Source organism: Megalops cyprinoides, chromosome 24 (genome assembly GCF_013368585.1).
Source record: "Megalops cyprinoides isolate fMegCyp1 chromosome 24, fMegCyp1.pri, whole genome shotgun sequence".
Classification (NCBI taxonomy): Eukaryota; Metazoa; Chordata; class Actinopteri; order Elopiformes; family Megalopidae; genus Megalops; species Megalops cyprinoides.
In genome coordinates, this window is record NC_050606.1 from 21,890,339 (window position 1) to 21,902,801 (window position 12,463).

The 12,463-nt window shown below is 43.3% G+C and overlaps 1 protein-coding gene across 1 annotated transcript in view; it reads left to right on the forward strand.

Moving 5' to 3' along the window:
* The window catches only part of LOC118770961 (receptor-type tyrosine-protein phosphatase mu-like), a 205,013-nt gene that overhangs the window by 33,944 nt on the left and 158,606 nt on the right, over positions 1 to 12,463 (forward strand). The window contains exon 2 of the mRNA XM_036518755.1: positions 6,819 to 6,941. Coding sequence (XP_036374648.1) covers positions 6,819 to 6,941 — 123 coding nt within the window. The remainder of the gene's footprint in view (positions 1 to 6,818; positions 6,942 to 12,463) is intronic.

The window sequence follows — 12,463 nt, forward strand, 5'->3', positions numbered from 1 at the left end:
TTGTTTTCCTGTTCTTCTCTGGCTCCTCCTTCTGTGGTTCCATCACCAAAGTGGTGTATGGTGTCTGACATGGATGATTAGATTTGATTAACCTTGACTCTGGACATTTTCTGAGTTGGTCCCCAGAACCCTATGGATTTTATGTTCATGAGGTCAAAGGTCAAGGTCACTGAAATTCCTGAAAGGTCCTTCCAATATCCATTCCCTAATGCAGTCAGATATAGATGGATGTTGATAAAATGTCAAACTTATGTAATACAAGCCTTTCTTTAGAACACAGTGTATTTTCAAGTCACCAGATCAAATGTAAAGGTCACAAAGGCCCCTTATAGACTTTTCACTCCAACTTGGCTACCTCTGTATGAATTTTCATGACGCTTTCCACAAATTCAGTCAAAATCGTTCCCCAAAATCCTATTGGTGCTCAAGGTAAACCTTCAAATTTCAAGGTCATAGATGTTACTAATACATTTTTGAATCTGTGTTCTCAGTGGTCCTCTGCATTGACTTGTGTCCCCTTAGTCATAGTGTTCTCCTATGTGTGCCCTTGATCTCAGCGTTCCTCTGTGTCCCCCCCCTTAATATTAGTGTTCCTCTGTGTGTCCCCTTAGTCTGAGTGTTCATCCTTGTGTCCCCTTAGCTTCAGTATATGCACAGCAGTTCTTGCCCCTTAGGGAACACTGTCCTACAGCTTTTCATAGCCTTTCAAAGTCATTGATGATCAGGTACACAGGACACATGACCATTTATGGAGGCTGAAGCATCCAGCTGACCATATGTTCAAACAGACCAAGACAATCCCCCAGAACATAAGGAGCAGGAAGCCTTCAAAGGATGTTATGCTTTACTCTATCAGCCATTAACAGGGTATAAAGAAAATCAGTGCAGCATGCTTGTATATCTGTCACTTGATACATTGACTAACCTCAAAAGGGACATTCTTTTTGGCGAGCAATAATATTACACTTGCCCCATGCTTTGTTGCTGTTGACAGGAATGAAGGTGAGAAGGTGTCTAAAGTGTAATTCCAGCTGAGATTTCCATAAGGAAAAGCCTTTCGTGCTGCACAGACCTTTCTTGTTTACCCACATCCATAAGCCATGATATAGACCTACAGTCTCCACAAGCAGGGACCTAACACTGCGTTCATCATAGTGGAAGTTTACTTTTGTAGCAGGTGCAATAACAATAGGCCTTTCAAGTTTGACTTGAAAATCTTTAGGAGAAATTGGTTCCCGCGTCGAGGGGGAAGTGTATTGATTCTGGCTGTGGGCTCACCGCTGAAAAAGACGGATAGATTTCTTTTAAATGCGCACACAGCGTGCCACAGTATAAAGACCACTGTGTGCTCCCACGCAGGAAACAACCAAAATATTAAGTAACGTATATGCTACCAGCTGCACCTTTGTGTCGGTTATTTTTTCCCCTCTCTTGAAAGGGGAAGGATGACGGAAATGCGGCTATCGATCATGTGGAGGGGGCTGGCCCCAGAGTGCCACCTTTCAGACCATGTTCTGTGGTGTGAAATGCCTCTGAATGCGTCTCCCTGCCTTTTGTATTGGAATCAATTAAAGCAGCTGTCGGCACTGTTTAGATATGGTGTTTACCAGACACCAGGTATTGAAAAGCCGCCTTAAGCGACGACGTGTGATGTTATTATAGATTGGTTTGAGGCGCGTTTTATTGTGTTCTTTTGCAGTCTCTGGGGAGGAGCTGGAACTACACTGAAAACGATCTACCTGTGCTTTTAAAAGCGATTCATTTCATTTGATTGCCAGAGTCGCACTTCCTGTTAAAACACAGTATCCAAAGCTTGTTCCACTCTGTCAATGTCTTTGATGTTGGTATACTTTGTTATATACAGTATTTGTACATCTGTTTTTACATCAGAGATTTGTGCTAAAAATTAGCCAACAAAACCAATCTTTGAAATACCCATTGATGTGGAGCTAAACCTGAAGGGTATGTGACTTTGTCAAAGCATACAAAAATACGTAAATGAAGAAATGAGAGGTCTGATCTTAGGGGAGTCATACATAGAAACCTTAGCTAGCTATAAAAATAAAAGAAAAATGCTTGAGAGTAACATCATTACAAGCTAACGTCATTATACACATATTCATTTCCAAATTTGGCTTTGAATGTTTCGTAGTCCTACTATTATTGATACCATTGCCTACATAAGCTGTTTTTTAATCAATGGTGTTGTGTGAAACGTTAACTAGGAAATAGCCCAGCCTTCATCATGGCTAGAGTACGCATTTTTAACATGTTTCATACAATTGCTTTTACTCCACACGCTGTACCAGGTTCATGTTTTGAACGTTTCTTACAGAGAATGGCATAACGATCATTGCTTTGTCTTACGAATGGTATGCTGCCAGTTCACACACAAGCCACCTGCTCCCGCCAACGTGTGTAAATTCCAATTGCTGCTGTCAGTGGAAGTGCTGATGATGCAAGGGGCTGTGCTTGCGCCCTCTCTCACAGCTCTCACACACAGTGGACACTAACAATTCTAAACTGAATTAAGCATGCACTCGTCTCAGAGGAGAAGTTCTCAACCACTGATTTTTTTATCCAGTTGTATTTAGCTTCAAATTTTATTTTTAGCTCTAAAAATCTTGGTGAGCTCATAGCTGGTTATGGGCATGCTCATAGAGGCAGAGAGCAGGAAGGGGAGCTCTTTTGGAATGGCTTTGACATAACCTAAGCCAATAGGAGTGCTAGACCACAGGAAAAAAAAACCCAAACAAAACACACACACACACACACACGCACACACACAGTTGATAGCCGTAACCTCCCGTAGATCCGCTCTGGGGAGTTTGCTGCAAAGTCTGAGAACCAAACAGAAAAGTCTTCATTTTTCTTAATATCAGCAGGGGAATGTATAAACATGAAATCCCCCAAATATCCAAATCAAGAATAAATGTGTGTTTACATTCCCCTTGTGGAGATGTAATCGTGCAGTGCAGTAATCTTAACCCCGGGAGTTGCGAGAAATAACTTGCGATTTCTGGATATACTCCGCGTGACGCCTGCGACTGCGTCTGCTCGCGTAGATAACAGAGAAGGGATTTAAACCTGTCATTTCGTTCGTGGGTAATTATTAAAATGAAACTAACACAAGCGTTTCCAATTAGCGAGGAAGAACAGCTCGTTGAGTGAGACTAGATCTCGTCTTTTAACTGTCCCCTCCTCCCACCACTCACCCCGTTAACGTCATACCTGACACAGATTTAATATCAGTGTTCAGGTTAGAACGAAACCGATCATATCATCCAGCGATAAAATCTCGTATGAGCTCACGCGCCTAATGAATAATAATAATAATAATAATAATAATAATAATAATAAAAGATATCAATAATAATAAAAGATATCAGCAGCGTCGCGCGCTCCTTCCAGATGCGATTGATTTAAATATCAAACGCCGATGAAACAGCCACTTTATCCCGTCTGTCAGAGTTTCACTCATTCTGCGCTCGGCGGGCCTAAATTCCGGAGACACAGCGGCGAGGGAGATAAGCCGCAGTCTCCAGGACAACAGCCCCCCCTGCGAGCCCTGATTGAATTTACCCCGCATCTTCGCTAAGTTACTGCTGCTGCCGTAGCCGCATTGCCTGTTGCGTTTCGAAAACAAATACGAAAGATGCACATTCGACGCCCCATGAAATCGGTGTTTGATATTACTCGACAGAGTAAAAAGCAATTGCGAATGTGCGACACGCTGCGCGTCGTTTGCTTCTCACCACGGAAAAACAGATGGTCGTGGAGGGGCCGCAACACAGTAATTAAATGAAACTTCAAATGGATTGAGAGTGGCAAAACATCCATTAAACGACATTTTCATGCTATATGTGTTATTCATTCTAAATTAGAGTATTCTTGTTTTGTTTAGGCACCTGTCTACGGTCATTACCGAAAACACGTCGTAACTCTTTCTGTCACGCACATCAGAGTTGGGGCATCAGTGGGTTTACATTACACGAAAACGCTACATTAAAGCATGCTATATGATATTCTTGAATATCACAACGAATATTAGAAGTGCGTTATATTATTATGAGTTCTACATAACGACGCATGCACAATATTTTAATCCGTATCTTTAAATGTACAGTTGGCTTACTTATTAGTTTATGTAAAGACGTTTATAATTCCAAAACAGAAATGATTTTGATTATATTAAAATAACACAGGGACTCTACACAGTTACAGGCCTTTTCTGTTTAATCACTCTCCAAACTAATGGCACCTTTTACTAGAAGATCAAGATCTGTATGTGACTGCTGCATCTTGAGATGTCCACTCAAGAGCGACTATTACGTTAGGATGGAAACGGTTATCTCTGAACTGGTAAATTGGAACAGAGCTATCTTAAAGTGTTCAGAAATGAGTTAATGAGTTATACTGTCAACAGTCTGAACTTGAATTTCCGGATGAACAAAATGGGAGAATTGGAAAATCGTCAAATAAAACAGCTAACAGTTTAATCGAGTTTTTCAGTACTTCTTTCTGAATTTGGATTTGAGTTTGAATATGAATCTTTGCCATTTTTACCACTCTACCCTTTTTTGGCTGGGGCCCTCTGAACTAGTCTCTTAGCAACAGATGTGTAGCTAGTCAGAGATGGTTCACACAGGAGCTTCCCCAATCGCCCTTTCCCATTTAGGATTAACATAAACTCTGAAGGGATGACTTACTCTACACCCATTTTACATAGGTAAAATGAAGGAGTAACAGTATAGAATTACCACACTATGGAGTGTTTAACGCGAAGGAAAGGCGTTCATTATTTATGAGATTGAACTGTAAAAACATAACAGTGTTAGTGCATTAATATTTGAGATTTGCAGACAAATTAGTTCCAGCGCTACGCTAAGGGATTACTGAAGCAGTGTGTTAGCCTCGACACTGGTCACATTTGTCTTCAGGTTGACAGAATAAGCCCTTCTGGGTAATGGAACCATTAGACTGGTGACGGCTTGTTCGTTTCTCCCGGCCAGAGTCAGCTGGTCATGTAACTTGGGGCCGAGTGTGAATTGCCCGCAAGGATCCGTTGACATGTGAGGCAAGACTTCTTGGCACGCAATCAGGCTTCCCACATTGACAAAGCCACATGGCTCTGAGGGCTGTCTGTCATACACCGGGGCACAGAGAGGCACTGCAGACCCCGTTGCTGATAGCCATGCCTGGCATGGTGGGTGCCATCTCAGCAGGGTGCATCGTTTCAAAGAGCATGTTTACTGTGGTTAATTCTTCCCTAAAGAGACCCCAGGGCTGTCCAAAATTATTCATATACCATACAGTCATCACATAATATCTGTCCTCAAGTGACATTCATTTTAGCGTAAAAGAATTTGGACATGTGCTCTTTAGGAACAAGCTTGCACATGCCACGTCCATGGCATGTCATAATTTACAATAACAAACCAAAGTGAATCACCTTTTTCATAGAACATACATGGGATAGTTGTAGAATAGCGATTGTTGCAGTCTGCTCTTGGGGAGAGGATCATGGGATTGATTCCTGAAGAGGCACACTCTGCTTTCCATTCTCCTTTATATTGGTGCCTAATGAAATTAGCCTTTCGTATTATATGAACAATAATGTTTATGTATTCTGCGCCATACATCTCCTGTGAGTGTTTACCCAAAAGAAACACACACACACATACACTAATGACTGTAGCAATACAATAGCTTCAATTCATAACATCACTGATTCATTTGCTCATACCAGGCTGCTTTGAAATGTTCGTTTATTTCAGCAGACTATAGCGTAGACACGTTTCATGTTACAGTGGCGTTGAAAGCTTGGAGGCTGATGACAAATTTGTTTTGCCATGCAGATATTACTGCTCGGACGACATGTCCTTAATGCATACAAACAATGACAAGGTGGCAAAATGTTTGCAGTGTATCTGAATACATTTCCTGCTCATTTTGAGGGAAGTGGACATGCCTTTATTTTTTAACCTGTGTTTCATAGGATGTTGACATTAATGTCCTAGAATCCTCTGTGTTTTCTACAGTGCCCACCATCAAGGCCTCAACAGTGCTTGAATGAACTTTGATGTGTAAAGCTGACAAAATCTGTTTGAAATTAGGTCATGTAAGCATTTACTTCTAAAGACTTTTCCTGTTCTATTCTTCCACAGGCAATAACTTCAACTGCTTTAAGAGGGTTTTTTACCTTGCCATTCTGTTGACTTTCACCTACTTTATTTAATATGTAATAATTAATTGATAATCACAGACTGTATTATGAAAACACAAACACTAGTGCAGCAGTGGTGTTTCTTGTTGAGGCCTGTCGGTATCCTGAATATCCATTTGACAGGATGTTTTGGGTCATAGTTTTGAGTTAATCTGCTCCGCTCCAGTTTCTGCATGAAGGATTTCTGTCACGATATCACAAAAGTTCTTTCAGAGTAGACGCGCTGAAGAAAGATTAGCGGCGGGTGCTCGCAGTGCGGAGAAGGCAGCGTGGGTCGAATAGGGAATTCAATTTGCGTTTGACGGCGCTGTTGAAACGTAATGCGTTATGATGATGGAGTTTAGTCAGCTCTTACTTGTCAGAGTGACACTAAGCACACTCCTTGCCACTGACAGTTATAAATGTGCCACTGTGTGCATTATAATAATCCTTCACAATCTCTCTTGCTTAAACGTGTCCCATTGAGAGCTGGATAGGTTTATGAAAGCGGGTGTGTGCTATTAAGTGATTTCTGCATTGTGTGGACTTTTTTTTTTCAGACATCATGAGGAAAAGCTACAGCTGTGTCACTTGTGTCTTTTCTTGGTGACAGGTGACTGTGACTTTGAGCAGCCCTACACTGCGTGTGGGTACAGCCAGGGGAAGGATGATGACCTGGAGTGGGAGCAAGTCAATACCAATGAGAAGCCGTCCTCAGATCCATGGGTTCCAGCAGGTTTGGAGGATTATTCCTTAAATTTATTTAGGGGGTTGGGAGGGGGTTGAGGGTGTGTTGGGGGTGTGTTGGGGGTGGGGGAGGAGGGGGGGGGGCAAGTGGGAGAAATAGAAGAGCAGCAAGGTCTCTTGACCAGGGGTCTTCTTCCCTTTAGATTGGTGTTAGGAATATTCCCACCATTGTTTTGATGGAAATGACCTGAAGAAGCCACTGTTAGAACTAGTACAGTGTTCAGGGCATTCCTTCCTTATGTTGCATAAACTGCACTCAGATCACTGCATTAAACTCCAAGCTGTGCTTGTGGGAAAAACAGCTCTTTGAGGACAATGACGTCACCCCCTTCGGCGCCCTGCTTGGTCGAGCCACATGGGTCAGTCGCCCAGTGAGGCAATTGCGTTTCTTGTCGGGGAGTTTCAGAGCGCAGTCATGAGGGGTTGTGGGTTCGATGCCCTGAGCCAAACGCACTGTTTACATGTTCTCAGCGAGGAATTTGCTCAGGAATGCAGAGGTCTTGATATATGGTGGCGGTGTTAAACCACTGAGCCCTAAAGGCATGGAAGGCACATTCCATTTGCCTCAGGAAATTGATTCACAGACTCGGCTCTTGCTGACCGTTGAGCTCGCATAATTACTTTCCTCTCGTTAGAAACTCTTGGACTTACAGCGGGAGAAAGCGGGAGAAAGATTTCTGTATAACACAGAGCCAAAACCAGTGGTTACAAAAATCTAATCTTCCAGTACACCAGAGTTGAACTTAAAAGGCGCAGAGACTGGCTGTAAGAGGAAATGAGGCCCATGGAAGGTGTTAGAAGGTCAGGCGCACCAAGCATTTATAGCTCAATCTTGCTAGGCCATTGAGTTCACATATGCACCTGGGACTCACCAGTATTTTTTAATCCTCAATACTTACATTTAATTTCAAATTGCAATTCGATACACGTTAAAAGATACGTGTAAGGTAATTATGATAATTATGATATTCTTTACAGAAAGTGACCCTCTTTGCCTTACACCAGGGCTGAGCAGTGTAAAAAGATGTAGTAGGGAATTTGGCCTTCGAGGGACCGCACAAACAGTTAGACGCAATCAACCTATAAGAGTAACCCGTTGGTTTCATATTTTTGTAGCAGGATTTATCAGGAATAGCAATTTCACACTTTTGTAATTTCTTTCATTTGAATGCCACCTGAAGTGAAGGGGAAGAGCTTTACTCTTAAAAACTACATTGGGGACCAAAAGGGAACAGTGCAGTTGTGTTTATGCCACTGTGTTTGAATGGATGAATAATGATTTTGCAATATACACCGGGATACCTCGGTGACTGCAGTGTCTGCAGATGAGGTTTGCAGGCTGACAGTGTGTAGCTTTGCCCTGCCAAATTACTCTGAGAGAGACTCGGCCACTTGATAATACTGGAATTTGAAGCACAAATATTGTAGGAATAACACTGATGTATAAACATTGACAGTTTTGTTTTATATGCACAGAAATATCTCCCTTTTTGCATCCTCCGGGGCAGTAATTCGGAGGGAAACAAAAGCAGGGAGAATGAATTGAATTACCAAACACTCTTTGGTCCTCCTTAATTAAAGAATTCTTTCCATTACAAGGGTATTGAAATCCATTAAAATGCTTTTCCCCACATTTTTGTATCTGCTTTACAATTTGCGGCCTTAATGTTCCATTGATCGCTTTTCATTTGATTAGGAATGAAGAGCTATCGCCGCTGCGGAGCTGACAGCACCCAAGGAATTAGACTAATGGAAAAACACTTTTTTTGCCTCCCCTCTCCCCACGTTATAACAAAGGTAACGCTCGGCGCTAATGGATATTGTTTTCCTCTTAAATCTGACGCCTAATCACGCGGAGGCCAGCGATGCCGATGGATCGTGGCCGGCCCCCTGTGACAGGAGCAGAATTAATTAGGCCGACATCGCTAATTTTAAGCAGCCAGCGCAGGCAAGCAGGAGAAATTACCTGCCATACCCGGCGAAGGGGTGTTTACTTTCGCGGCGGGCTTGATTTATGTTGGCGCGCGTGGAGGTTAAAGCGGGGTTCCAGAGGAGGGCCCCGACCCCCACCGGCTCGGACCGCCCCCGCGGCTCCATCCATCTCCCCGAGAGGACATATCTGCCTAAAGAGACGCGTTTGTATGAAAATGCAAGGCGTTTCCCCCTGGCAGGGGGGTGCTGAGCGATTTCCCTCCTATAGCTGGAATTGGAGGCAGTTAGTCATGCAGCCCGGGGTTACCGCTCCTCTGACATGGTAATCAAGCTGCTCTCGACGGGCAGCGGCGAAGCCACGAGGAAGCGTGGTTTGTTGGGGAGCCTGCATGATTGCAGCCTGTGAGCACGCAAGGCACGACGATCAGCGCAGCTTTGGGGAAATTGCATCCAATTTACGAGCGCGCTCGGTCGTTTCCTCTCGATGTTTCAGTAATAAACACGGCAGCCAAGCCTCTTTTCCGCGGCGGCGTGCACCGCATGGCTTGCTCGTTTCATGTACTTTATTTGCTGAGGTAGGAAAAACAAGAGTAGGCTGCGTTATTTGAGCTGAGCACTCTCTAGCCAATCACAGCCTGGCTCAGAGGTTACGTGATCTTATTGTTGCCTCATGGAGGAGGCACAGTGAGGGTGGAGGCTGGAGGAGAAGGCTGATGATGCCTCTACGGACAGCTGAAATTGCATGTCCTCATTTAAACTGAACTTTGACCCTCTAGGCCTCCATGTGTGAGACACAAGGAGATGGGATCCACTGTCATAGGCAAGGTTGTAAAAATCTTTGGTCTTGGAACACTTTGATTGGTCATATATATGTTTGGATGTTCTCTGGCTCCCACAGATTTGGATAATTGAACTCAGCATTTTTTACATGACCAGAGTTTCCAGACTCCAGTCCTGTACAAATAAGGACTCATTCCAAAGTGATCTGCATTTACTCACACTTTCCGGCGGGGAGATTAGTGTCAATGTATTATCTCTTAGTTCATGTAGTCTCACTGCCAGAGCCGGCCCTGACCAATTTGGTGCCCTAGGCAAGATTTTAGCTGGTGCCCCTTGCATCACAGCCAATTCCACCACCATGGTTTACTGTGGTTTTAAACTCTTCTTTATGGTCAGAACATGACAAACGCTTGCCAAACAGCGGAACATTTCACAAATCTGAGGTAGAATATTCAAAACAATTATAATGATAGAATCTTTTTTCAACATCAAAATATGCATGAGTAAAATTAAGTAAAATCCTTTTTCAGTCCTTTTTCCTCAACAAAAGTGTTTTAAAGGATAATGTCAATAAACTAGAAAAGTGCATTTCCTGAAGAAAATGCAGAGTGTGATTGTGACCCAGCAGCGAAAATGTGCTAACGTATATGAGATGATCGCTAGGATGTGGCTAAGGGGTTGCTAGGGTGTTGCTAGGTGGTTGCCAGGGCACTACCAGATGGTTCCTAGGATGTTCCTAGGTGGTTGCGTGGTTGCTAAGGTATATAAGGTGGTTGCTAAGGTGTTGCTAGGTGGTTGCGAGGTTGTAGGGTGATGGCCAGGGTGTTGCTAGGGTGTTGCTAGGTGGTTTCTAGTGTAAACAATATGGTCACTGGGATATTGCTAGGGCATTGCTGGGTGGTTACCTAAGTGTTGCTAAGTGGTTGCTAGGGCGTTGCGAGGGTGTTGCTAGGCAGCTGCTAGGGTATTGCTAAGTGGTTGCTAGGCGGTTGCTAGGGTAAACAATATGGTGGCTAGGGACACACCCACTTTTGGTGAGTGTTGGGTCACATGACCCAAAGCAGCATATCAGGTCCCTTGGCTATTGGTCAAATGCTGACTGAGTGGTAAGACTTTGAAAAATGTCAATGGGAGGATGGAGGGATGAGTGAACAACAAAAAGACGAGTGCGGGTCAGTATAGCTTTCAATGAGTGTTTGGTGATTTGACCTGAGGCAGCATATGTGGTACGGTGAGTGTCAGGCCAAAGGACACCGAGCGGTAAGACCTTAAAAATGAACTGAGGTTAATGGGAGGATGGAAGGATGAGTGAACTACAAAAAGACGAGTGCGGGTCCGTATGGGTTTCAATGAGTGTTGGGTGTCAAGACCTGAGCCAGCATATGAGATATTGTCATCGTAGGCTGAGAGGTGACCGAGCAGTAAGACTTTGAAAAATGAATTGAAGTCAATGGGAGGATGGAGAGATGAATAAATGAGTAAAAAAACTGAAGAAAAAAAAGACAAAAAGATGAGTGCGGGTCAAGACGGTCTTGGATGAGTGTCGGGTGATTTGAGGCAACATGTGAGGTATGGTGGCTATGGGGTGAAAAGTGACTGAGCGGGAAGGCCATGAGGTGTGAGGGGGGTGATTTTGGAAATGTATATATATACATAAAAATATATATATTTGAATTAGGCTACTGATGTTAGTTGTATCATGTTTCACGGTCAGTGTCACTCACTAGTTCAGATGACTCGCCCCTCCCCCACAATCAGGTAAGTCTAACTGAGCGCTGGGGTAATTCTGTGGACAATCCAGAAAATAGGCTATGTAGTTATGTTGTTGTGGGCTTTTTGGTAATATTTCGAAATAATAGTATTAAAATAGTATTAGTAAAAAATAGTAAAAGTAAAAAAATTGATTTTTTTTTTCCTTTCCTCATTTGGGGCGCCCCTATGGATGGACGGCACTCCTAGCATTCACCCATACCGCCTATGCCACGGGCTGGCTCTGCTCACTGCAAAGAATATGGATTCAAAATAAAACAGGATTTTTCTTCAGGTTTGTTAAGGAATAGGCATGTCAGTTCTGATGCAACTACTCAGTTGTTAATCTCACTGTTGAATATTCAAATAATCAAGTATTCTGTCTTGTCCCTAGTAATTCTAGCTATGTCAATAGGCTCTAAACAAGGATACCTCATGCAATTAGAGATACTCCAGATAAACACTGAAACTCATTAAAATGAAAAGATGACAGGGAAATATGGGGTAATTGTGAAGGCCTTCATTTCAACCACGTTGATGTATAAGCTTTAAACATTACCACTGTTATGCACAGACTGACATAGGCCTATTGCCAATGTCTCAAGACGTGCCTAACACGACTGAAATAACGGTGATTTCAGGGTCGAAGGGAGCCTTGTGTTTTCTTCTCTGAGTAGTTTTATTTAGGGTATTCCATCCAGATTTTCCACTTTCACCCAATAAGGAGGGATAACGATCAAATAAATGGCACAGTCTTGTTCCATAAAAGATTTTTCGATGACCGCTAAATAGAGACGTTTCTGACTGTGTGCCCTGAAAGCCAGCAGTAATAATTGTGTGTGGGGGGGGGGGGGGGGGGGGAGAGGGAGCCGCGCAGAAACGGCCGTCTCTTTAATAATCCCCCTTCACACATTACGCTGACAACTATCACTTTGCGGGAAAGGGAACAAGCTTAAAACGTGATCATTAGCGATAGGAGAGCTCTTTCTGCGCCCATCAGCTGAAATCTGGAGTGATTCAGAGTGTTTAGAAAGCACTCTAGTTCTTCGG